We start from the raw sequence: 27,441 nt of genomic DNA, 5'->3' as shown, positions 1-27,441 counted from the left end.
CTACTAGGGACCTGGCCCACAACTCAGGCGTATGCCCTGACTGGGAATCGAACAGGCAACTTTTTGGTTTGCAGGCCGGCACTTAATCCACTAAGCCACACCAGCCAGGGCCGTACCATAGTTTTTTGATCCACTCATTTACTGATGGGCACTTAGGTTGCTTCCAGCACTTGGCTATTGGAAATTGTTCTGCCATGAGCATTGGGGTACACAGGTTCTTTTGAATTGGTGTTTCAAGATTCTTAGGGTATATTCCCAGTAGTGGAATTGCCGGGTCAAAAGGCGGTTCCAGTTTTAGTTTTTTGAGGAAATTTTATACTGTTTTCCACAGTAGCTGCACCAGTCTGTATTCCCACCCACAATGTAACTAGGATACCCTTCTTTCCACAAGCTCACCAGCATTTGTTGTTTATGATGGCCATTCTGACTGGTGTAAAGTGGTATTTCATTGTGGTTTTAATTTGCCTCTCTCTGATGGCTAGTGATGCTGAGCATCCTTTCATATGTCTTTGGGTCTTCTGTATGTCCTCCTTGGAGAAGTGTCTGTTCAGGTCCTTTGACCATTTTTTAATTGTATTGATTGTTTTTCTGGTGTGGAGTCTTGAGTTCTTTATGTATTTTGGAGACCAAACCCTTGTCTGAGGTATCATTGGCAAAAATATTTTCCCACACTGTTGGTTACCTTTTCATTTTGCTGATATTTTCTTTAGCTGTGCAGAAGCTTTTTATGTTGAGGAAGTACCATTTTTTTCATTCTTTCCTTTATGTCCCTTGCTCTAGGGGACATATCAGTGAAAATATTGCGGCATGGAATGTCTGAGGTTTTCCTGCCTATATTCTCCTCTAGGACTTTTATATTTAAGTCTTTTATCCATCTTGAGGTTTTTTTGTGTGTGTACGGTGTAATTTGGTGGTCAAGTTTCATTTTCTTGCTTGTAGCTGTCCAGCTCTCCCAGCACCATTTGTTGAAGAGGCTATTTTTACTCCATTTTATTCTTCTGCCCCATTTGTCGAGTATTAATTGACCATAGAGACATGGTTTTATTTCTGGGCTCTCTATTCTGTTCCATTGATTTACGTGTCTGTTCTTATGCCAGTACCAGACTGTTTTGATAACAGTGGCCTTGTAGTATAGTTTGATATCAAGTGTTGTGATCCCTCCTACTGTGTTCTTCTTTGTCAAAATTGCTGTGGGCTATTCAGGGTCATTTATGGTTCCATATAAATTTTTGAAATGTTTGTTCTATATCTGTGAAATATGTCATTGGTATTTTAATAGGGATTGCGTGGAATCTGTATATTGCTCTGGGTAGTATGAACATTTTGACGATGTTAATTTGCTGTAAATTTCTTATTCTACTCGGAGACTATTTAACCCTTTTAATGGTGTCCTTTGATAAAACTAAGCCTTAAATTTAATGTGGCCATATTTTATCAGTGTTTCTATTATAGAGTGCTTTTTGGATTAGTTTAAAAGTCTGTCCCCTACTCTCGTGTCCTTGTGCCAGGCATTGTTGTGCATCACCACCGCCACAACATAAGTCACATTTCCATGTATGGGTGAGACTTTCTGGGCTCTTCATTGTGTTCTGTTGGTGTATCTGTCTCCCCTTGATTTACTAACACACTGCCTTCATTATTAGGGCTTTATAACAAAGCTTGATGTCTGGTAGCAAAGTCTTCCCACTCCCCTTGCTCCTAATACTCCTCTTTCAACTTTCTGTTACTACTCTTCCTCACAAATGGCTGTCTGCTCTTCCATTCCCTTTTAAATTGGCCTGCTAAGTTTTTCTGTCACACACACACAAACCTATTGAGATTTTATCTGGAACTACACTGGATCTACAGATAAATTTGGAGAGACTTGACATCTTTCAGTATTGAATCTTCCAGTCTGTGAACCTGTCGTTCTCTTATTTGTTCAGGTCTTTTCAATGTTTTTAAAAATATGTTCTTCTTCATACAGGTCTTGCATTTCTTTGATTTATTCCCAGTTATTTGATATTTGTTTTAAGTATTGTAAGTGGTATCTCCTGGAATATAGAAAGATTGATTCTTTAAAAATATGACTTATTAATATTATTAAATTATGTTATAACAATTTATCTGTACATTCTTTGAATTTGCAACATACATAATTATATCATCTGTGAAGAATAACAATTTTGTTTTTTTCCTAGTCAATCTTTTATTTTTCTTGCCTTACTCCGCTGGCTTAGGACATTCAGGGGCAATAACGGACATTCTTGCCTAGAGCGCACTTTTAATCACTAAACCCTTTTGCCTGAAGCCAACAGTTTTGGAATTATTGGTTCCCTGCTGGAGAGTCAGGAGTAAAGTAAGCGTCCCACACTCCACTTTCAGCGCCGGCAGCCAATGAGGCCGACGGAGCGCCCGCTGGTAAACTCCTCTTCCAATCCGGAAGAAGAAGAAGCGGGCCGCCCCTCTGGTTGCTGCGCAACGGCGTGGTCCAGACCCGAGGTAGGGGCCGGCGGGCTTGAAGCACGTGCCGCCTCTTCCGCATTCTGGGACTACAACTCCTACAATGCCGCGCGCCGCGGCCCAGTCGCCTCCGAGGTGGGGGAAGGGCCCGGCCGAGCCGGGAGGCGGAGCGGAAGCGGAGTGTGAGCGGCGAGAAGTGTAGGATCTCCACCAGCTGGAAACCAACCTCGTTCCTGATTCCCAGTCGCGTCTTTTCTCCATCCCAACCTAGAGGCTGCTTCACCAGCACGGGACGCAGCTGACGCCCTCTAATCGGCTTTCGCTGCACAGCCCCAGAGCCCCTTGGCGGCGGCGACAGTGACGAGAACCCCACAGACAAGGTAATGGGGAGAAGGCACCAGAGGAGCGGGGGCTGGGGACGTCCCAGCCTGCCCGCCCGAGCCACTCGCGGAACCTCTCCGGCCGGCGGCCACCTCTCCTCCGCCGCGCCCCGCCCCCCCGCCGCACCCGGGCTGCCTCTGTCGGGCGTCCGCAGAGACCCGACTTGGGGACCGGCCGGCCGGGCGGCTCTTTGTCCCTGCCCCTCTGGGTCTGACCGCCGGGCCGGTGGGCTGCAGGCGGAGAACTGAGCGGGGCCCTGGCTGCGTGGTTAGAGCGAGCGGGCTGAGTCCCGGCCGCTGGCGCGGGACCGAGGGACCTGAGCTGCAGGGACCGGGTGCCGCTGCTGCGCTGCAGCCGCACTCACTTCTTTTTATGTTTTTGACAGCTCAGCTCTGTTCTACTTTGTGGAGGTGAGAAACGTCCAAACCTGTAAGATTTTTTTTAGCTTATTTGAGCCAAACTGATGATAATTGTGGGGCAGCAACATCTCAACGGATTGAGAAAATGCTCCAGGAGATGGCAGTTTTACCACTTATTTTATACACCAGAATCCCAGGGGAAGACGCGAGGGGGTTACATGAAATCCATTGGTGATAGATTAGGAAGGTGGGAGAAAGCAAAGCGGGGAAATCTCTTAAGATTGGATAAAAAGTAAAACGGATAGACGTGCTTCATACTTTAAAATATTTTTTATTTATTTTTAAAATTTTTTTAAGAGAGAGGGAGAGAGAAACATCTATGGGTTGTTCCACTTATCTGTGCATTCATTGGTTGATTCTTGTTTGTGCCCTGACCCAGGATTGAACCTGCACCGTTGGTGTGTTGGGATGAAGCTCTAACCAACTGAGCTACCCGGCCAGGGCAGACACATACTTCTTTTACATTGGTGGGTATAGGATAGTTAACAGGTAACAACACAATGAGAGGTTATGATCTGGTGCAGAGATTGTGCCCTGAAGGGCCTGGAAAAAGGAGGTTCTCCTGAGTTTCAAAGGTGTGTTGTTGTAGATGCAGAAAGACAATAGACAGGCTCGGTTAAGGTAAGGCCCTTTGCCAGGGAAGATACTAACGTAGGATAGGACTACCTGCCACGACTCGATTTCAGTTAGGAAATTTAATTTCAGGCCATCCTGTGAAGTTACTTTAGGTCCCAGGTCCCAGACTTTGTAAGGCCCACCCTGCAGGTCTTCCCTGAGCTTGTCAGGTTTAGTCTGTGGCCCCTTTTTTGTCCACGACTTTGAGAGAGTCAGATGCCCCCTCTTTACTCCCTCCTTCAAAACTCAGCTCCTGGGTGAGTATGAATTCAGACGACTTATACTCTTGCGAGAGGTGTTAAGTGTGGCTCAGCTAGCCTGGGTTCCCATCCTGATCAAGTCACTGCCTGGCTTTGTGACCTTGGTTAAACAGGCTGTAAATCGGAGTTTTCTCATCCATCAGATGGAGATAAAATACACACCTTTAAATTGTTAGAATAACAAGTAGTGTGCTTACACTGTCACTCATTATTTGACGACAAATCTTTTTGCACATGATGCTTTCATTAGCTAGACTGAAATAGCCTCTGGATTTGTGAGTTTTGTGTTTTTCTTTCATTAATCATCATCACCCTAGGTTGTGTGTTCTTCACTTTATGCCTTGTTCACCTTAAACCTAAGCAAAGAATTTTTGAAAAATATGCTGTCTTCCTATTTTCTGCTGTTCTAAGATGTTCTTAGGAAATTGATGATGCTGCAGGACTCGCTCACCTCCCTCCCCCCAGCTCTGTCCTTTGCGGGATCCTCAGAGGAGCTGCAGTGTTTTGGCAGCGAAAGCATCTAGGTGTTCTGCCGTCCTGCCAGGGGCCTCACCATCTTTCCACCACATATTAACTTTTTCCTGCCTCTTTCTACTCTTTCCCACTGGTTAGTAATTTCCTCCCTTTGGGACTCGTGTTTCCAAGTTGCAGTTTTTGCTCTCAGGATATGTCGTGGAATGTATTGTAATAAATTTTATGAGGAGATGACTTGAAACATTTCACTGTAGCGCTTTTTTAGTTTCAGTTGTTCTTGCACGGTTTTCTCCTGAATTTCACCAATGTTGGTGATGAGTTTTTCTTCAAAGAACTCATTATGGTCCTTTGCTGAAAGATTGTTTTTCATTTAAAGTGTCCATCTTGTACTGTGTTGAATTCAAACATTACTGTGCAGTGTGTGAAGTAACATGTCCTAAGTGACGCTGTGTTTGGATGTACAGTGAGTGGGGCGAGGCCAGTGGGGCCTGATGAATGTTCTGTGTGATGTCTTTAGTGACAGATGTATTTAAAATTTTTTCAGAAGAAAAGGAGAACTCTAATGAATGTATTTCATAAGGATAACAGAGAACCAGAGAATAAATAAGTGGAAAAATTTTTTAAACTGCGGGAGATGTCGTATGTACATAAAGACTTCTGATTCACTTAAGAACGTGTGACAAAAATACTTGTTTTGAAAAAAACGTTTCTAGCCCCGGCTGGCGTAGCTCAGTGGATTGAGCGTGGGCTGCAAACCAAAGCATCGCAGGTTCGATCCCCAGTCAGGGTACATGCCTGGGTTGCAGGCCACGGCCCCCAGCAACCGCACATTGATGTTTCTCTCTCTCTCTCTTTCTCCCTCCCTTCGCTCTCTAAAAATGAGTAAATAAAATCTTAAAAAAAAAAGAAAAAAAAGTTTCTAGGTTGGTGTTATTTAGTGTAGTATAGGACAGTGGGTAGTGACTATGGAAATAGAAGACCATGGTGTTGTCCCAGCACTGTCATTATCTGTGTGACCTTAGGTCCCTTTGTGGTCCTCCATTTCCCCCTCTCTGAAATCGTGACTTGGTCTGATTCCAAGGACTCCTCTACCTCAGACTTTCAATGATCAGGATTTTTAGACATGCTTTTTAATGTGGGAAAAATGGATGTATACCCTTTTAGTCATTTATTTGTGTTTTAGCGTATATTCCCACGTAGAGGAAGAAGATGCAGGTGAAAGATCTAGAAAGGTGTCACAAACAAGGGTCTCTGCTGACCCCAAGGATCACTGCTCTGATGGACTGTCTTTCCGCGAGCTACCTGTGCTGCCTCTGCATTGTTGACGTGCTTAGTTTCCTTCCCTGCTGTATCTGCCTTTTCTTTTACTCATAGCCGCTGTTTACCTATCTGCCTGCTTCTTTATCACTCTGGTTTTGTCAATCCCCTAATCTGACGTCATTGTTTCTTTTTGTGAATTCTTTCCTTTTTTGCTCCTACCTTCAACACCCTGATTTTCTTAAGGGCCTCTTTTTGTCCAAGGCCTCAGGCAAAGGAGCCCGGTGCTTGCTAGTTAGCTGTAGAAGGGGGTGTGGGCACGAAATACCATTGGCTGAGGCTTTGACAGAAATATCTAGTACAGCATAATATTTTTTAAAGGTTTTTAAATCTTTATTTTTTAAAAACATTTTATTTATTTACTTTTAGAGAGAGGGGAAGGGAGGGAGAAAGAAAGGGGGAAAAACTTCACTGTGTGAGGGAAATATCAATTGGTTGCCTCTCGCATGTGTGCCGTGGGGACTGGCCTGCAACCCAAGCATGTGCCCTGACTGGGAATCGAACCAGCAACCTCTCAGTTTGCAGGCTGCCATTCCATCCACTGAGCCACATCAGCCAGGGCTAGTACTGCATAATATATTTTAGACTAAACTTTTACTATGACGTAATGATAGTTTCCCTTTTGCTTTCACATTTTAACCCTGACTTGACACATTTTTTTCTTTGTACTCTTCAGTGCTGTAGTCTTCTTTTCCCTCTCCAAATATGCCGTCTATCAGTGACCTAATATCTGTAGGTACGATATTTCTGTAGCTCAGCTGGAATTTAAGGGTAGTTTCTCCCAAGACAATTCACAGTTTAAATCTTACACGGAATTAGGAGTGAATGACTGTGTCTTATGTTAACTTTTCCCCCTCAGATATTGGCCTTAGGCAATTATGTGGAGAAAGTATTTTAGGAATGGGCTGTTTCCCCTGAAATTACATTCCAAAGTCAGATCTGTGGAGGACTTGTTTCTGAGTCTTTTTTTTGGAGAGAATTCTCTGAACCTCTGAGCTCTGGTGAACATACTGTGTCCTTTTTCTAATAAATAGCCGCCTCTCTAGCTGTGAATTCCTTAGGAGACTGACTGGTAGGCAGTGATTCCTGTAGTACCTTTGGCTGAGCGAGAGCGAGAGCGAGAGAGAGTGTGAGAGAGAGAGCTGGGCCCCTTGCCTTACAGATTTTTAAAGGCAGGAATTTCAGAGGAGGATCTCAGGAGAATGTGAATGAGCTTTCCAGGTGTGTCCTTTCAGGGTCGTGGTCTCTCCTGATTGCTCCTCACTAGGGCAGGGGGTCAGTGGTCATGGCAGCTGATTCTGATAGGACTGGTTTTGCTGCTTTTCTGGGCGGGGAGCTGAAACACAACTGAGGTCTAGATGTTATCTCTAGTTTGACCAGATATCTGTCTCTGTGGTCAACAGGCGCGTGGCTTTCTTCCTAAGATGACTTGGTATGATCAGACCTGCATTGTCCTGAGGACTTAGTGCTTCAGGGAGTGGACACGCAAAGGCTCATGTGGGAGTCACATGAAACTGTTCTCCAGCCCCTTTATTCATCCACTGAGGGGGGCCTTCCGCATGACTAGCGACACCCCTGGGGAGGAAGGGTCAGTGGAAAGGTCTGAACCACATGGCCAGTGATGTGAAAGGTCAGGGGACCACAAGATCAGTGCTATGCTAGGGGAAGAAATGTCACCCTGGGGGCGAAGTCCTACCCTATAGTTGTCCATTGCTAGGCAGCTGGGGCTTGCAGCCCTGGTTACCTTCCATACCTGGCCTGTGGTTCCTGCTCAGCCCGTGTCTGGGTAACTGCCTACTATATCACCTGTGTAGGTGGAATCATACAATATTTGTCCTTTTGTGTCTGGCTTATTTAATTTAACTTAGTATAATGTCTTTAAGGTTCATCCATGTTGCAGCTTGTATCAGAATTTTATTCTGTTTAAGGCTGAATAGTAACCCATTATATATATATGGCACATGTATATATGGACACTTGGGTCATTTTCACCTTTGGCTATTATGCATAATGCTGCAGTGACCGTGGGTGTACAAGTGTCTCTTTTGATTCCCTGTCTTCAATTCTTTTATGGTTTTACCCAGAAGTAGAATTGCTGGATCATATCATACAATTCTGTGGTTAATGTTGAGGAACCGCCATACTGTTTTTCACAGGGGCTGTGCACTAGAGGTTCATTTCTACCAGCAGGGCACTATAGAGTTTCAGTTTCTCCATGTGCGCACTGACATGTGTATTGTTGACAGTAGCTTGTAGGTGAGGAACAAACTTTCCTTTACTTTCAAGGTTCTTCTGTCTGGTCTTAATAATCAAATAGACATGAGACAGATTAGCCAGAGAAAATAAGCAAATTGAATCCGTAGATTTGCCAGGGAACCCCACATACAACAGAGTCAGAGACCCCACATGCAGGTGAGGTGCAGAGCTAGAAGTGGAGCTAGGCATATAAGACTTCCTGAGCTAGGGATGAGATAAGGTGCTTTGGGGACTCAAAAGGATCATTGCAGGATGTTAATAAGAGCAGATGCTTAGTAAATAGAAGTTAGTCCTGCTGTATAGTTAACCTCTTATTCTGGGTAAGGCCCCTAATTCAGGTTTTTCTAGAGAGGGGCAGAAGTTTCTCTTGTGCCTGAAGCTAAAACTGCCCTTAACTCAAAACAAGTCTGTACAGGCCTGTCCAAAAGGCATCTAGCCACGAAATATGAAAATTGGAGACATTTATTGAAGAAGATACAAGATTCAAGAAACTTTGTACATAGGACAATGACACCTCAGTCCCCTTTGATAGGTACCCTGGGACCTCACACAGTTCTGCCAATCTGTACCATCGTATTTCCCAGAATTTCATTGACGGTCTGAAATCTCTTCCCTTTCAAAGGTGATTTTAATTTTGGGAAAAGCCAGAAAAATCGCAGGGTGCCAAATCTGGACTGTAGGGGGGCTGAGTCACCTGAGTGATTTGATGTTTTGCCAAACTCTGCACCAGATGTGATGCATGGGCAGGTATGTTGTCGTGATGAAGCCACCAGTCACCAGTTGCCTGTAGCTGCGGCCTTCTGAAGCATCTGATTAGTTTCTGTGGAGGAGTGTTCATGCTTAATGCAAAATTTGATGCAGATTCATTGCTCTACTTGCTCAGTCATTTGGAACGCGTTGGCCACACAGTACACATGCTCACTCAATGGCCTCTCCTGCCCCCACTGACTAGTGCAGTGAAGTTGTCGTTCTTCCGCATGCGCATTCCAGTCCACTCTCCTTGGCTGCCAGGTTACATCGATTTCCCGCAAACCATTCTCATTGTATCAACAACGGTTGGACTTTTTTCCAGACAGACCTTGTATATCTTACAGAGGCATACCTTGAGGTGACTCATTCTGAACCCCCACAAGCTACAAGAAAAAAATATTCCCTCTACCTTCTTAAATTCGATATCAGGGCTCTGCAGATTAAACTGAGGAAAGACAGATTAGCTAAAGAAAAAGGTTTATTTCACATGCAAATAGAGAGAGTCACAGAAGTGAAAACTTTTAGGCAGCTAGACCAGAGACCTTATATACCCTTTAAACGAAGAATTGTGGAGATGTGACAAGACAAAAGAAAAGGAGTTTGAGTTCCTTGTGGCACTAAATTATGGGGAGGTAAATGTCAGAGGGAAACCAATGGAAAATAAAGGTTGTTTTAGTAAGGTGTGTTGCTATGCATTCCTCCTTGTCTCCTGTGATAAGAATGTTCTCACCTTTCTCACAGGAAATTCAGGTCTTTTAGGTAAAAAGCGGGAGGGCAGGGAGCCCTTCCTGCATCTGCTGTTTATCGCTATCCTCAGCTCAAAATAATCTTTATACCAAAATGGCATATTTTGGGATGGCATACTCTGATGCCCTTCGTAGTCATCCCTAATGGATGGTTTTAATTTGTATTTCCCTAATGGTTAGTGATTTGAGCATCTTTTCTTGTATTTACTGGTCATTTTCATATCTCCTTTGAGAAATGTTCAAATTGTTACTCTTCACACCATGACTTCTGTTTTTGGAAGAACATTTTATCTGTAGTGAGGACAGTGGCTTGTGGTGGGATTAGAGAGAAATTTGGGAAACCACTTACGAAGCAGCTGCAGGAATCCCTGTGGAGATGATGGTACTTGGACCACACTCTGTTACCCTTCCTCAGCTCTAGTACTCTCCAAGATACTTTAAGTGTGTCTTCTCCGTAATTCTTCTACCTTTGGGCCACATGGGCTATCATTCCTTTTGTAAATTCTGCAGTTGGGTGAGAACTTTCCCCTGGGAATCCTAAAAATACTCAGGAATCTATTTGGGTCAACATTAATAATAATGATGATGGTTTAGTAATAAAAATGATGATTTTACTTTTTGCCTTTAAAAACTCTTCAGTTGTTAGTTATGACAGATTGAAAGTTATATATATATATTTTAAGATTTTATTTATTTATTTTTAGAGAGGGAAGGGAGGGAGAAAGAGAGAGAGAGAGAGAAACATCAATGTGTGGTTGCTGGGGGCCGTGGCCTACAACCCAGGTATGTGGCCTGACTGGGAATCGAACCTGCAACACTTTGGTTCAGCAGCCCTCGCTCAATCCACTGAGCTACGCCAGCCAGGGCGGAAGTTATATTTTTTTAAATGAGCAGTACACAATATAGTGGCCTAGAAGTTAGGATTAAAAAATGTTGAGATTGTAGACTATTTGGTGGAGGAAGGACTCTAATAAGTTCTACACTAGATGGTAGCCATAAGTCTTCAGCTACATTATAGGCCTTTTACTAAACATTTCTGATTATTGTTTCCATCCTGATGTAGGTGGCCTGCTGGGAGCTGGACCAGTACTTGAAACATAAAGAAAAATTGGGGAGCTTCAAAGTATTAGTTCCTCTGTCATTCGCAACTTTTAATATTGTATGAACATTGAACCCTTTCTTTTCTAAAGGTTGAGTCTTAGAATTATTTCTCTTTAAATATACCAGTGTAAATTACCTTAAGTTGCTGAAGAGTGTATAATTTCTTGTCTTCTTTTTTTCCTATATAAAATCACAGAAATTCTTCTCCGAGACAGGACAGTGTATTCCCGTCGGTGCCAGGGACTCAAGTGGTACCAGTGGATGGTGCTTTCTCTTTGTTCCACCTCCACCCCTGCCGCCCACCTGGGCAGGCATGACTTGGGTTCCAGCATAGGTCACCTGTTTTCTCTTCCCCTTCCCCCTTCCCCTTCAAGGTCATTGTAGGTAGGTCCAAGCAGGAATCTTATGGCATACCTGATGAACAGACGTGTAATTTTGACTTTAATGGCCCTACCTGTAGCTGTCATTGCTGTTTCATGAAGAAATTTGAGATTTAAACAGTGGTTCCCAAGCTTTGCTGCACATTGGGTTAACGTAGGGCTCTTTAAAAAGTACTGATGCCTGACTCCCACCTCCAGACATTCTAACTTAATTGATACGGTGTGTGACCCGGCATTGGGATTTTTCAAAAAACTTTTCTAGGTGATTTTAAAGTGAAGCATTCCCTCAGATGAGACCAAAGGCTGAATGGTATCTTTGCAGGAATCTTGGTCATCTCTGCCGAGCTTGCTTGGAATTGCTCGTTTAAATGAACCCTTGATTGTAATCCTCACGGGCCTTAGTCCTACTCATTTGTTTGTGAGGCGTCAGCTGGCTCCTCGCAATCTTTTTAATTTGGAGAAGGCTCCAGGGTATACTTTCTTCTTGGTAGCGCCTCGCCCTCTTTATTCTTTGGTGTCCTTTTGTAGTTTCCTAGTGTGGAGTGGGATTAACTACTCCCAGTTTCTCACCTCTTTGCTGTTCCTCAGGACAGACCCTTCCCACACTAAACGTTTTACTCCTTCCCTGGCTGGTATGGCTCACCGGATTGAGCCCCGGTCTATGAACTGAAAGGTCACCAGTTTGGTTCCTGGTCAGGGCACATGCCTGGGTTGGGGGCCAGGTCCTCAGTGGGGGACGTGCAGGATGCAGGAGGCAGCAGATCAATGTTTCTCTCATTGAACAACAACCTCTGTGACCAAGTCATCTTGAAAGAAAGGGTTTATTGGGGCGTAGGCTAGCCAGAAAAAGGACGGGGTCCTGGGATGTGCAGTCTGAACCACCAGAGGCAGGGCTAGATGGAGAAGACAGATATGTCCAGTGTCCCCGCGTTGATGGGGCTGTTTCATGCAATGGGTTTGGAGAAAAAAGATGTAAGTTATTTGGGAAGAGTATCCATTGGCTATAGATTTGGGGAGGGGGAAGTGAACCAGAGAAAGTTCAGGGATGGTCTTCAAGGATGCAGTATTTGATGCTTCTGGATTGGCTGTGGGCAAAGTCTGAGTCAGGGAATGTTCACGAGGAAGCAGGATGTGGTAGCCGCTCATGGTCCTGTATTCCTTTGAGATGGGAACTGAAATAGCCTGGAAGTTGATTCAGAGTTTACACGTAGATCCAGGAATGTGAGCACTCTTTTGTTGTTTTGCAGCACCCCCCCACCCCCCACTGTTAACTGATTAACCTCCCTTCTCACTTCCTCCCCTTGGCCTACTGTAATTTAATTTAGGACATTAGGACATATCAGAAATTTTCTCTTGTCTTTTTATTGCTATAAAAGAGGCGTAGTGGCCTTTTCCTTCCCTTAGGTAGAGCTGCTTTGACTTTCTGTCCTAATAATAGTATGGCCTGTTGTAGAAAAGTGCACTTGAAGTTGGATGGGGCGGAGCCTTAGGTAATCATCTCGAGGGGCATAACCCGTGTGAACCAGGTTGACGAGTCTTGGATATGGTATCACTGCTCTGTGGGTCTGTGTGGAGGGCTCAGCAAGGGGACAGTGCCGCTGCCTGGCCTCTGTAGTTTTGTCTGGGAGGAAGCTGTTCCCCAGCTTTCACCCCGAGGCCAGACACTTCAGTTTCTCCCCATATGCCACTGGTGCCCTTCCAGCTGCTGTCCTGGTGCTGGAGTCCAGAGAGAGTGAGTCTGCATAAGGCCTAAGTCCATTGCAGGCCCTTGAAGAGGAGACTGAGAATCCTGCAGGTTCTTCTGCCCCCCACCTCCCCACCAGTTTTTACAGAGAGAAGTTATGGGGATTTACTTTCTTGGCACTGGAACCCTGGGTTCTGGGGTCTGGTATGGGGCTGGGATCCCTAGCTCCCGAGGTATTCCTCCTGATTTTTACCTACCGCGTGTGGGTGTGGGACTGTTCGTTCCGTGTCTCTGCCCCTCCTGCCTGTCAGGATGAATGTGACTTCCTTAATTTCTTCGTTGTCAGACTTCCACACAGCTTGGTTTTCTGACGATTCTGGGTGATAGTTGTTTTGTAGTTTAGTTGTAATTTTTGCTGTGGCTGTGAGAGGAGGTGAGCCATGTTTACCTATGCCTCCGTCTTGACTGGAAGTCTTGTTTTTTAAAATTAAGTTATTGGGGTAACATTGGTTAATAACTTACGTAAGTTGGAAGTGTACAATTCTGTAATACATCATCTGTATATTGCATTACATACTTACCGCCCAAAGTCTGGTTTCCTTCTGTCAACATGTATTTGAACGCCTTTACCCTCTTCATCCTTTCCCCACCCCTTGAATAGTTTTCCTCACTGGATACTTTGGAGATTCATACATGTTATTACTCTCCATGTCTTTCTCCATGTCATGTTTGTCCTCACCTTTCTCCTTTTAAAAAATTGAAGTGTAACCTTTTCATTGTTTACTTAAATCATAAAAGTACATACTTGCATCATTTAAAATTTAGAATTGTAAATTTGAAAACATAAAACAATTTTGTAACCTGTTTTAACACAAATCTATTTGAACACTCTTCATTATGTCTGACATAAACTTAGATGTATAAACTTAGAAATTATAACGTATTTCAAAATAGTTTGGCTGTTTAAGATTATCTCATTGCCACTAGTAATATTTTCTAGTGACATTTTCAATTATTGGCACACTTATTTACATGTATTATTTTTTTAGTTAGGCATTTTGATTTTTCACTTTTCCTCATTTCTAACTTTCATTTTGACATCTACTTTTTTTTTAAAGGAGGTAGAGGAGGAAGAATAGCTTTTAGACATTTAGATTGGTGACTGAATAGACTGAGATCTTCTATAAATCTTATATTCATAATTTTAGTTACAAATGGCAAGAAGTCATTCAAAGAAATTTGTGAATGTGGTGGCATTTGTTAAAGGTATTTTCCAAAAATTAACATTTATTTCCATTTAAAAATTTGAAGAGCTGTGTAAATGAAACTGATAAAATACGTGCAAGTTTGCCAAGTGGTGGAGAACATTGGCAAAGAAGTTGATATAGTTTCAAATCAAAACCATCTACAGAATCTCTTCTTAAATCTAACATTGTCTATTCTGTTACTGAGATAGGTTTTGACTAATGGCCTTTTTTGTTTTCTATTTTAGAGTTAATTGAGAGTTGGAGGCCGCCTTGCTGAAGATGAAGAATATGCCGTATTAGTAGAGGAGGAAATTTTTTTTTTTTTTTGCTTCAGAAGTCTTGGCTGACCGGTGGCTTGCCTCTGGTGGTTACCATTTTCTGGCTGAGTCTGCTTGCTTCATGAGACATGATTTTTACAATCTCGAGAAAAAATATGTCTCAGAAGTTGAGTTTACTGTTGCTTATATTTGGACTTATTTGGGGACTGATGTTACTCCACTATACTTTTCAACAACCAAGACATCAGAGCAGTGTCAAGTTACGTGAACAAATACTAGATTTAAGCAAAAGGTATGTTAAAGCTCTAGCAGAGGAAAATAAGAACACAATGGATGTCGAGAATGGAGCTTCGATGGCAGGATACGGTAAGATAACTGTAGAATATTTCCAGTTTTCCCCTCTTTAACCTCTCCGCCTTTAAAGATGGCCATGGGAAAAGAAAAAAAGTCATGGAAATCTAACTCTTCACTTCATGCTGAGGTCTTTACAAAGTCATTTTTTCTTGACTTTTTGTCATGAAAAGTTCAAGTGTACTGAAAAATAGAAATAATATAATAAACATCTATACATCTATCACTTTGAACAATTATTAACATTTTGCAATATTTGTTTTATCTAATTTTTGAATAATATTTAAATTATAGAAATAGTGATGACATTTCATCGCTAGATATTTCCATATGTATCTTTTTTTAATTTTTATTTTAATTTTTATTTTAAAGAGAGGGGAAGTAGGGGGAGAAAGAGAGGGAAACATTGCTTGGTTGCCTTCCGTACATACCTTAATCAAAGACCAAACCTGCAGCCCAGGCATGTGCGCTGACTGGGAATCGAACCAGGGACCTTTTGGTTTGTGGGATGGTGCCCAGCAAGCCACATAGCTGGGGCTCCATACTTATATCTTAAAAATGATCTTTTTCTACCTAATTACAATATAATCATCATACTTAGTTCATATTTACATTTTCCCAGTTACCCTCATACAGACCATCAGTTGTATAACATCTTTTGATTCCTACAAGACACCATTTGCCTATAACTCGTGTTGCTTATTACCATTCTCCCTCTCACATCCCAGTTGCCATCTGTGTTGTACATCCTTTGTGCATGCCAGTTGTCTCTTGCTTTTAAGACTTAAAAAAAGAAAGGAGTTTGAACACTTTGTGTTCTCTATGTTTTTTTATTTTTATTTATTTTTTAAAAGATTTCATTTATTTTTAGAGCGGGGGAAGGGAGGGGGAAAAGAGGGAGAGAAACGTCATTGTGCTAGAAACATGGATTGGTTTCCTCCCATATGCCCCCAGCTGGGGACCTGGCCAGCAACCCAGACATGTGCCCCCACCAGGAATCAACCAGCGACCTTTTCGTTTGTGAGACGACGCCCACCCACTGATCTGTGCCAATCAGGACTCAATGTTTTTTTTAAAGTTATATGTGTATGTATTTAAAGAATCAAAATGTATTATGATTCTTATAATAAAAAGTTCTTCCAGCCCCTAGCGCTTCTAAAACTTCCCATTTTTCAGACCTGCCACTTTAAATTATTTAATATGATTTTTTAAAAAAGATTTTATTTATTTTTTAGAGAGGGAAGGGAGGGAGAAAGAGAGAGAAACATCAATGTGCGGTTGCTGGGGGTCATGGCCTGCAACCCAGGCATGTACCCTGACTGGGAATCGAACCTGCGACATTTTGGTTCGCAGCCTGCGCTCAATCCACTGAGCTTTGCCAGCCAGGTTAATATGATTTTTTTGGTGATTACCTGTAACCTCTAAATAACGTGCGACATTTTGGTTCGCAGCCTGCGCTCAATCCACTGAGCTTTGCCAGCCAGGTTAATATGATTTTTTTGGTGATTACCTGTAACCTCTAAATAACGTGCTCTTTGAGCTCCTTTTTGATTTTTCAATTACAGGTGTTAACTTGTTAACTTCCCACCATGCAAGATAAGGTTCAGCTTTCTTACCCAGAATTGCATCCCACCTACGCTAGGCAGCTTTCATACGCACATGTCCTTCTTGCTCTGTTATTTTCACATCAAAATTTTGGTTAGAAAACTGTTCAGTGTTTGCATTAATATGGCTGTGTGACTGGTATGCATTACCGAGCCGTGTAGTACATTATATCACTTTTCCTTTTTTCTGCTACCTCATTTATTTTCCCTTCTAGAATTAATAAGCATTGATTTTTGTTTCTTTATCTAGTTTTCTGCTCCAACACCCCCACAGTTATTTCAGTTTCCTGCAGTGTATTCAGGAAACACACTAGGCATTTTATCCCTTTCTCATTTTGAAGAAGTCTTTCTTAAGTCTTTTGATCTGCTCTGATCTGGACTGTTTCCTCTTTGGGTTTGTGGTTATGAATTGTTCTAGGATCTCATTCCACCATCATCCTTCCCATTCCCTTTTCCTCTCTGGTGTTAGATCGTGCCTTTCCTAGAATCCTGTGGGTTTTTCTGTGTTGGTTACACCCTGTTTTCACTCTTGGTTACCGGATTCTCTGGTAGGTTTCTCAGAAAGGTGCAAGGGCAGTCAAAGTATTGAGCCCTTGCGTATCTGAAAAGTGTCCCTTCCCCCATACTCTCGTGCTTAATTGGAAGTTTGAGTATAGATTCCTGGTCTGGAAATAGTTTTCCTTTGGATTTTAAAAGCTTTGTTCTCTCCCGCCCCCACACCCCTTTTTAGCTTCCTGTGTTCTTTTTGAGAATCTAATGGTATTGTGATTCTTTACCCTTTACATATGACGTATTTTTTGGAAGCTTGTGAGACCTTTGTCCCACACTGTTCTGAAATTTCTCCATGCTGTGCCCAGCTGTGGATTACTTTCATACATGTGCTGGGATCTCAGTGGGTACTTTAAATCTTGAAAGTTATGTCCTTCAATTCTGGGTTATTTTTTCTAAATTATTTATTTGATTTCTTCCTTCCCATTGTTCATTCTTTTTGGAATTCTATTACTCAGCATTTGGGCCTTCTGAACTGGTCCTGTAATTATTCTTTATGTACTCTCCTAGCTTCCAGTGTCTTTGTCTTTTTGCCTTAATTTTGAGATACTTCTTCAGCTCTGTTTTCAACTCTCTATGGAGTTTTTTATTTTGTCTCTCATATTTTTAATTTCTAAGAGCTATTTTTTTGTTATTTCTTTAAGGTTATCAATGATAACTTTTCTCACATTCTTGTGTTTCTTCCAAATATGTCTGGTGAACCTTAGCTTCTCAAGGCTTTTTTAAAGAGCAAGACGCTGAAAGCTCAGGAGGAAATGCAGAGTTGTTGGGTGGCGTGCACTATAGGGTGACCTGGCTGGGACATTTTCTTGGGAGTATTCTTTTATTTTATTTTATTTTATTTATTTATTTATTTATTTTTAGAGAGGGAAGGGAGGGAGATAGAGAGAGAGAGAGAAACATCAATGTGTAGTTGCTGGGGGTCATGGCCTGCAACCCAGGCATGTGCCTTGACTGGGAATCGAACCTGCGACACTTTGGTTCGCAGCCCGCGCTCAATCCACTGAGCTACGCCAGCCAGGGCGGGAGTATTCTTAACATTTGCAGTGACTTCTGATATCAGCCACCGGGAGTAAGGCCGCATTTCACAGGCTCAGGGCATAATCCCTCACAATATACTGCCTTCACTTGAGACACCAGTCACAGGGTTGGGTGTCCTCAGGTCACCCTCACTTTTGACCAGCTGGCTAAAAGTTGGAGGGATCCCACCCCCCTTTCACATTTGATAATTCTCTAGATCGGCTCCCAGAACTCACTGGAAGCACTGTACGTGCAGCTTTATCATAGCAAAGAGAAAACCAGAACCAGCGAAAGGGAAGGATGCATAGGGTGAGGTCTGAGAATGTTCCACATGTGAAATCCCTGCTCTCTCCTCCCCGTAGAAGCAGGACATATAAGCCTGCTAACAATATTAAGAATATTGGAAACCAGCAAAGCTCATGTGAACTTTCATGCCCAGAGTTTTTATTATGTTTCCTTTATGATTGATTGAATTATTAGACATGTAGTTGAACTCAATTTCCAGCTCTTCTCCCCAATACCAAAAAGCTGTAACCCTCTAATCATATGGTTGGTCTTTCTGGCATCAATAGTCCTCATCCTGCACCACCTCATTAGGGCAAACTATCTAGGGGCCCACTCTGAGCCATCTTATTAATATAAACTATCAGGTGTGTGTAGCCGAGGGGATGCAGAGTACAGTATAGGAAATGGAGCAGCCAAAGAACTTACACGCATGACCCGTGGGCATGAACAATGGTGGGGGGATTGCCTCAGGGGATAAGGGGGGCTGGCTGGAGGGGACCGAGGGGGGAACATCAGGACAATGATAATAAGCATAATGAATAGAATGTAATAAAAAAAAAATGAACTATCAGGTGTGGTTCCAGGGGCCCACCATAAATAACAAAGACACTCTTATCACTCAGGAAATTCCAAGGACCCTGAGGTTACCTCCCAGGAATCCGTGATAAAGGCCAGTTCTTTACATCACAACATCGGAGTCTCTCTTTGTGGTATCTCAAACCTCAGTGTGTTCAGGGTTTCCCTCCTGAGCTGGTCAGACTCCCTAGAGGACGCGGGTCGCTCTCCCTCCCACGTGTTCTGGGGTCCGAGTGAGAGGAAGAGGCTGGGGGAGGAGGGGTAGCCTCAGTACTTCCCGTGCAGACTTGCACTGCTCCCTCGGTTGCTGCCGTGCTAGCTCCAGGAAGCACATCTGTCCTAGGCATTTAATTTGTATTTAAAGTTTGATGGGAACACATATTGATCCACTTATGAGGTCTAAGCAGTGTACCTTGCAGTCTTAAGTAGGGAGGTAATAAAATATTTGTTGAATAACATAATTTATTCAGCACTCGATGGGAGAAGGTAGCCCTATTAAAAAGTACATTTAATTATAGAGTTTATGAGGTTTTTGAAGCCACTTTTAACTAACAGTGCTATTAAAAATGAGATAAACCCATTTTTAAGGAAGCATAAAGCTTTACAGTGGGAATTCACTTTGATAATCAGAAGGTGACTTTCAAGTTTTCTTTCTTGTACCGTTAAGCAGAGGTTAGTGGTGGTAAAATAGCAATTTTAATTTGAAAAATAATAAGGAAAAGTTTTTGACTCATAGTACATTAAACATTTGTGTTTTCTTTTCACTAGTTGTTTTGCATTTCACTAGAATTTTATTCCCTTTTCGTGTATACACATGGTTGTCCTTAGAGTATCTGCTTCTCCATAGCAGATTTGAGACCGCTCACATTAAGAATACAAACAACAATACTCAATGAGATGTAAGTAAGAGATAAATCAAGATAGAAACACGTGAGTACTGCTGTTTGTGCTGGTCCTGTGCCCGGTTGCCCTCACTTTATTCCTCACCCTTTCTCTGTTCTGTTTTGTATCTCAAGGGAAAGTGATACCAGTAGGTGAGTGCCTATAGTAGATGGCATTTTGCAGGTTGTCACAACATCTATCTTCTGCCTGGGTTCAGCCAGTCGGAGGCCTTGGCCCAGGTTTGGAACGTAGGAGGAAGGAAAAGGCTAGGGTGTTTTCCTCTCTCTCTGCCTCGGGCGATATCTCCTTTGCAGTGCCAGCTTCTGCCAAGCTGTGTTTCCCACCAGGTGTCCTTGGACTTGGGCTCTGGTGATGACATCACTGTTTTCTTCCTCTGTTCTGTAGGCTATCTTTAGTGTACTTAACAGCATGATATCCTCCTTTTGGTTTTTGTGTTCCGTGAAACAATTGTGTACTGTAAAATAGGCTAGGTACTATTTTGCTGGTATCTGTGTTCTTCTGTGCCTTGGTACTTTTCGTCATTCTTTCCTTTTCCCGTTCTTTTTAAAAAACTGTTTGATTTCTTCTCTCAGAATAGGAAGCTTAAAACAGAAATAGAGCAACCTTAAAGGGTTTTATCTTCTAAATCTGATCCTCACGTCAATCTCAGCCTACGAAACACGTGAATCAGACGTTCAGCAGGTGTTCTTTTCAAACATTTGCTGCGTGTCTACTGTGTGATGGAGCAGGATGGATGAGACATGGTCTCCATCCACTTCCCCGTTGTTTTGGGCGTGGTAGGGAAAGACTTCTTATTGCTGGCACCCTCGGCGATAGGACTTATGGGGAAGTACTGTGGACTCCCATGTGATGATAAACATATAACTTTCATAAAAATATAGTCTCATGGAATGTAAACATAAAATTGTATTGTGAATCTAGAGAGAAGGGGAGATTTGGGGTATTTAAAAGAATCCCAAGTTCAGGAAACATCACTATGTTCAGGTTTTTCAGTTAACTGATGTTACAGCATGAAGCAAGGTGGTTCAAACTTTCATGGTATTTCGTAATACACATTTTTCTTCAGTGTTATTACTGACCCTGTTGCAGCTGTCCCTGTTTTGCCCCCTTTGCCCCCCTCCTCCCAGTCCCCGCTCCCTCTTGTCTCTGACCATCACCACACTGTCCTGTGTCCACAGGTGATAATACCCTTTTCCTTGGTTAATCCCTTCAGGTATTTTGTAATGTTTTATGCAAAGAATTGATTTTAGAAAATGTGAAAGGGGATATTTAATGATCATTTGGAATATTGTTAAAGTAAAATTATCATATAGTTGTTTCTCATTAATCCCAAATTTTCCTTTAATTGCTATTCCTAACCCGAACTCTAATCAGTGATGATACTGTGCCTTTATGACTCATGCCTCACATCAGCTTGGTGTCAGACTTCCTAGGGCCTTAGCCTCCTTCTATTTTAAAAAGCTGCCCACCCCTGGTCTTTTCTAGGTAGCCTTCTCTGGCCTAGATTCCTGCCTCTTCAGATATGCTGCCAGAGGTGACTGCTGGGGAAAAACAGATCTAGTAGTTATTTCTCTTTCAGTCTTGTTGTTGAAGGGTTTAAAAATATTTAATTCTCCCCTATTTAGCAGATACTGTTGCAACTCTTGATTGGAAGGTCTTGGTAACCTGACCTCTCCCAGGCTTTTATTTTGAAACTTTTGAGTCCACAGAAAATTAGGGATAATTGTATGGTAAACATTACATGTCTTTCATGTAGACTCACCATTTGCTAAAAAGTTTTCTACATTTTTTTAAATCTTTCCTTCTCTGTGCAAATATATGTGTTTTGGGGGGATAGCATTTGAAAGAAGTTGTATATATCAAGACATTTGATTTCCAAATACTTTTTGTCAAAGGATTTTTCTTGTACTTTTTTTTTTCTTTTACATTCCTTCTAAACTGGAATGTATAAGTGCTCATGACAGTTGATGCCAGAAGACAGGCATACTGCTTGGAAAGTCTCATTCTTCCGTGGCTGGACTTTCTCCAATGAAGTTTCCCCCTCACTTTATATTATATTTTTTTGTTTTATTTTTTATTTTATTTTTATTTTTAAAAATTTTATTCTTAGAGAGAGGGGAAGGGAGGGAAAAAGAGGAGAGAACCATCAGTGTGTGAGAGCAACATTGATTGGTTGCCCCTCTCACGCATGCTCTGACCGGGGATGGGGCTCACCACCCAAGCACGTGCCCCGACCAGGACTCGAACTGGCAACTTTTTGCTTTGGGGGGCAGTGAGCAACCAGCTGATCTACACCAGTTAGGGATTTTTGTTTTATTTTTTAATAAGTACTTTCTAATCACTTTTTACCCCCACCCACTACTACAACTGTCTCTACCCCTTTCTCTGGCTTTTTTTTTTTAACCTTTTGATAGGACATATAGAACATATATTCACATTTTGGTAAAAATATATATAACATAAAATTTGCTGTTTTAGCTATTTTTAAGTGTACAGTTTAGTGTCATTAATCATATTCACACTACAATCATCACTACTAAGTTTTGAAAACGTGCATCACTTCAAACAGGAAACTATGACCATTAAGCAGTAACTCACCATTTCCCTTCCCTTGGTCCTTGGTAACCTCTACTCTACTTTCTCTCTATGCTCCCTATTTTGCTGTGTATAATGCACACATTTTTGCCCATTAGGGAAAATTAGGATGCACATTATACATGCGTAGTACTAATTCTGTATCTATAAAAATGTTAAAAGTGTAACTCTAGCCCTGGCTGGTATGGCTCAGTGGATTGAGTGCCCGCCTGTGAACTAAAGGGCCGCTGGTTCAATTCCCAGTCAGGCCGCATGCCTGGGCTGCAGACCAGGTCCCCAGTTGAGGGCATGCAAGAGGCCACACACTGATGTTTCTCTCCTTCTCTTTCTCACTCCTTTCCCCTCTCTTTAAAAATACATAAATAAAATCTTTTAAAAAAAGTGTAACTCTAAAAAACAATAAAGATATCTGTATGCAAAATAATACCCTGGAATAGGACAATTGGTTTTGTTTCTAAATATAAATAAATAAATAATTGGATTGAAAAATTAAAATGTAGGATTTTTTTTCCTGAAAGTTTGGGCCAAAAACATGGGTGCGTGTTATGCATGGGAGCGCATTATACATGACAAAGTACAGTATTTGTCTAGATAGTCCATAGAAGTGGAATCATACAATATTTGTCCTTTGTCTGGCTTATTCCACTTGGCATAATGTCTTTGAGGTTCATCCATGTTGTAGTATGTATCAGAACACGATTTTTTTATGGCTAAATAATATTCTATATACCACATTTTGTCAATCTCTTCATCTGTTGATGGGCACTCGGGTTGTTTCCACCTTTTGGCTATTGTGAATAATTCTGAAATGAACACTGTTATACGACTATCTATTTAAATTTCTTCCTTCAGTTTTTTGGGGTCGATACCTAGGATTGGAATTGCTGTGTCATGTGGTAATTTTATGTTTAGCTTTTTGAGGAACGGCCAGACTTTTCCACAGTGTCTGTACCATTTTATATTCCCACTAACGATGAATGTGTTCCAGTGCTGCTTATTTTCCCTTTATTTGATTACAGCCGTCTGAAACGGCATCTCAGTGCTGGGCATCTTTTCTTGTGCTCATTGTTCATTTGCATGTCTTCTTAGGAGAGGTGTCTATTCGAGTCTTTTTCTCATTTAAAATATTGGGTAGTTTATCTTTTTGTTGTTGAGTTTGGGAGTTCTTTATATGTTATTGGTAATAAGCCATTGCCAGATATGTAATTTGCAAGTATGTGATTTTTTTTCACATTATGTAGGTTGTCTTTTCAGTTGCTGCGTAGTCTGTTGAGGTCCCAAAGTTTTAAATTTGGATGAAGTCCAGTTTATTTTTTCTTTCACTAGTGCTTTTTCTAATATCTTAGTAAGAGTACCATCAGTAAGTTTATCAGTTGTTGCTAGATAATTTTTCCCCTGATCACACATTAGGGCTTCAGCTGCTTTTTTGGTCCAGGATCAACAAAAAATAACAATACTAGTTGCAAATGGTCAAGTACATATACATAATGTGTGTTAGCTGTAGCTGCTTTTGGGAAACCTGAGAAAAGAAGGAAAGGATCATAATTAAGGACCCTAAAGCAAGAAAAGGGTCATAATTTTATTCTTGCTGGTTAGTTCTTACCGAAACCCCTTAACCTCCCAAAGAGATTGGAAGAACTAGCCTTCCCCGTCATTCCTGGAAGAAAGTTAAGTCAGAACTACCGTGGGTATCTCTGATCTCTGCTGTGTTCATCAGGTTCCTGGCATCTGCCCTGTACCCCAGGCTTCCCCTTGTTTCGGACTGTGGAGTCTCCAGGTTTCTCGTTTCTGTGTTTCATTGAATTTTTCACTTAGCTCAGCTACCTTTTCACCTTACCTGCTTAGTCCGCAATCATCTTTACAAATTGCTTAAGAAATTCAAGGTAAATGGATTCCTTACAAGGTACTAACGCTTGCACCAGACTTCAAATCTGTTTTATTGCATTAGAAAAGTGAGAGTTTTTATATTTTATAACTCTGAAATTTCTTTAAGAAGCTCTATATGTGATGCTGTTTAATTAAAACAATTAGGCATTTTTGTATTTGTTGTATGTATGAGTGCTTTCTCTAGTTTATTTTCTTTCAGAATACTCATTGTTCACTTTTCCCCTCAAACTTTGAGAACACAAATAAATATTAAGTGCTGTGTCAACATTTAATATGGTTTCTTTTGATTTTCTTCTCCCCTAGCGGATCTAAAAAGAACAATTGCTGTCCTCTTGGATGATATTTTACAACGGTTGGTGAAACTAGAGAACAAAGTGGACTATATTGTTGTGAACGCTTCAGCAGCCAACACTACTAATGGCACTAGTGGGAATCTGGTGCCAGTGACCACAAACAAAAGGATTAACGCTTCAGGCAGCATTAGATAGCAGTCGAAGATCACCTGTGCTGCTGCATCCACCGGGGACCATATCCTAGGGCAGAGAAGCTTTTACAACAAAACGCTGGCTAGGATAGCGTTATGCTTTACGATCAGAGCTCTCCACACTTCAAGGAATATGCTGGATTCATGGAACTCAATTCTGTACATAAGTTTTAAAAGTGATTAATAGTTTGCTTTCAGACAAGTCTCTTCCACGCTGTACTATATCCTTAAAGGGAATTTGGAAAAATGTTTGACGTGGTATGCAGGTAGGTGATCTTTGTAGAAACCTTTTGTGTTTGAGATTCAAGATGAAACAAAAACATCGAAAGACATGGGTTCATTCTATAAAATATTTATTTAAATATATAACATGTTTTTCAGACGAGTGAAGAATATTGTTATTGAATCATTGTTATTTGTTCTTAATGTATATAACCATTAGACTAATACCATTAGAAAGTGTGCTGACTTCCAGTACTATATTTTGTTACACAGATTATGAGCAGAGAAAGGAAGTATCATGTTGAAAATGATGTTTTGAAATCTTGACCCAAAGAATGTCTTCATTTGCACTATCCTTCAGAGTAACTGGAGATTAATTATTGTATATTTTTAAAAATTACATTTATATGAGTATAATCTTGAAATGGGTAGTAGCCACTGTCTGTAACCTATTCTAAACATTGGGACAATTAAATAACATTTAAATAGTAATTACTAATCTCATATGTAAGACTTTCTTACATGTATTCTGAAGACTACAAGATATTTTTATGATGAAATTAAAATAAATATTCGTGATTTTTTTTCACAGATGTGAATGTTAATTTAAAAGCTTAACCCTTTCAATGTCAGGAAAGCACATTATTTCCATATTTGGATAATTTTTGTCTTTATGTTGGTAGGGGAAGGGGGACGGAGATATCTGTGAAACGGGCTCCTAATTCAGCCAGATGTATAGGTGCATAAAGGTGTTTGTACTGCATTAAACTGCTTGGAAAATGTTAACATTGTATTATATAAGCATATCCTGCTTTATGAAATTTTGGATTTGTGTAACAGATACATTAGATGTTTGTTTTATGTAATGGCTACTTAAAAATAAGAACATTTAAGATATAATTTAAATTATAAGATTGACTATCTTTTTAGGAAAACAGTTGATGTATATAGCACAAGAGATCCTAATCTTAATTCTAATATAGAGTGAAGGACACCTTTATTTAAATTTCCCATGTAGCAGATTTAATTGCCATATGGTGCCCTATATTTCATAGTATTTATTCTCTATAATAAATACTTAAGTGCAGCTAGCTTCTAGATTTAGACTATATTGAATTTAGTTTTGGATATTGTTCCTTATTATAATATGCTACCATACACAGTAGCAATAATTATAATGTTTTATTAAAATAAGTATGAGAAAATATTATATCATAAAAGGTAGCTTTCCAAACTTTTTCTGTACTCTACCTTTATGTGAAGAAATTAATTACATACCATTACCAGGTAAGGTTTGGAATAATTGTTGGATCTTATTAGATGTGGACATTTTTGTTTTTTGTTGTTGTTTTCAGGGATGAAATAAAATATATTATTTGTACTTACAAAGTGTTACAAGTTTTTTCTCTTTATAGTGGTTGTGCATTGAATAAATGGTTAATGATCAAAAAGAATCTTTGAAAATTTTGGGTTTTGTTCCATCAACTCCAGATACCCTTTTCAAACGAGAAAAATGGAGGGTTGTCTTCTTCAGGAGAGGAGAGACCGAGGCCAGGCAGGGATTGATGGGATCAAGCCTGAGGACTGGAATTAAAGGTGGTTTCCTAGCTTTTGTATCCTCAAGTTGAAATTTACTGTGGAGTTTTTGTAAGTCATGCCTTAGTATTTATATCTCAGTTCATCTTAATCAGGATATTCATCTTTTGAGAGAGCTAGAGAAAGAGAGGAGAGAAAGAAATGAATATGAAAGTAAGAATAAATACAGAAAAGCAAAATGCAGGGGGAAAGATCCAAAATTTTTCTGCCCAGAGATAACTGCTGTTGACATTTTAGTATGTAAATGTGAATATCATTTGCCTTGCTGACCCTCTCCATTACTTTCTCATTTCCAGTGAACACACAGCATTCTCACTGTGGCCACAAAGCCCTAATTTGCTCCTGTGGCCTTGTTACCCTCATACCAACTTCATCCTTCCTACTTCTCTTCAGCCATGTTGACCTTCTCTTCCTAGGGCACACCAAACTTGTATTTGCATCAGCAGCTTCCGACTTGGTATTTCTCCATTTGTAGTTCTCATTCCCAGATGTCTTCACAGTTCCCACCCTCACATTCAGGACAGATGAAGCACGAAACAGGTGATCATCCCCAGACTTTGTTTTCTGTCACGACCAGCAGGCCAGAAGCAGTTTGCAGGGCAGTGAAAAGACGGAGTAAAATGTGCAGTGGGCAATCCGTAACTGTGTTAGAGCTGGGTGGGGAACGGTCGGTGGTCAGACATGTGCTTAATCAGATCCAGGTTGTCAATTTAGAGCTTTGGCTTAAAATGAATCAGTAATAGTGTGTATTTAAGCAAGGAAGTTAAATCAAATTAGTGTTTTTTAAATTAGTGTTTTTTAGAATTTACCAATGCCAGCGTTTTTCAAACAAGTTTTTCAGAATGAGTTTCAGGCCTCTAGTGAGGCTAGCTAGCAGTTCAAGTATAACTTCACATTGCTTTTATTTATTTTTATTTTTTTGTCAGTCTGTTCCATGTATCCATGCCGCTGGTTCTATTTTGTTCACTAGATTCCACGTTAAGTGAGGTCGGATGGTATTTGTCTTTCTCTTTGCATTG

The 27,441-nt window shown here is 41.1% G+C and overlaps 1 protein-coding gene across 2 annotated transcripts; it reads left to right on the top strand.

Annotated features, from left to right (window-relative positions):
* The first annotated feature begins 2,566 nt into the window (after positions 1 to 2,566).
* On the top strand, positions 2,567 to 26,211 carry CCDC126 (coiled-coil domain containing 126). Of its 2 annotated transcripts, none has more exons than XM_036010499.1 (3): positions 2,567 to 2,822; positions 14,318 to 14,716; positions 24,424 to 26,211. In XM_036010499.1, the coding sequence occupies exons 2-3, from the start codon at positions 14,479 to 14,481 to the stop codon at positions 24,606 to 24,608; spliced, it is 423 nt and encodes a 140-aa protein (XP_035866392.1). In that variant the 5' UTR covers positions 2,567 to 2,822; positions 14,318 to 14,478; the 3' UTR covers positions 24,609 to 26,211. The 2 variants fall into 2 exon arrangements, with proteins under 2 accessions (XP_035866392.1, XP_035866393.1); XM_036010500.1 differs by lacking the exon at positions 2,567 to 2,822 and adding an exon at positions 2,995 to 3,233 and having other exon boundaries at positions 24,424 to 26,004.
* The last annotated feature ends 1,230 nt before the right edge of the window (positions 26,212 to 27,441 follow it).

Source organism: Phyllostomus discolor, chromosome 10, assembly GCF_004126475.2.
Source record: "Phyllostomus discolor isolate MPI-MPIP mPhyDis1 chromosome 10, mPhyDis1.pri.v3, whole genome shotgun sequence".
NCBI lineage: Eukaryota > Metazoa > Chordata > Mammalia > Chiroptera > Phyllostomidae > Phyllostomus > Phyllostomus discolor.
The sequence above is the reverse complement of the archived record's forward strand: the minus strand, read 5'-3'. Positions and strand labels throughout refer to the sequence as shown.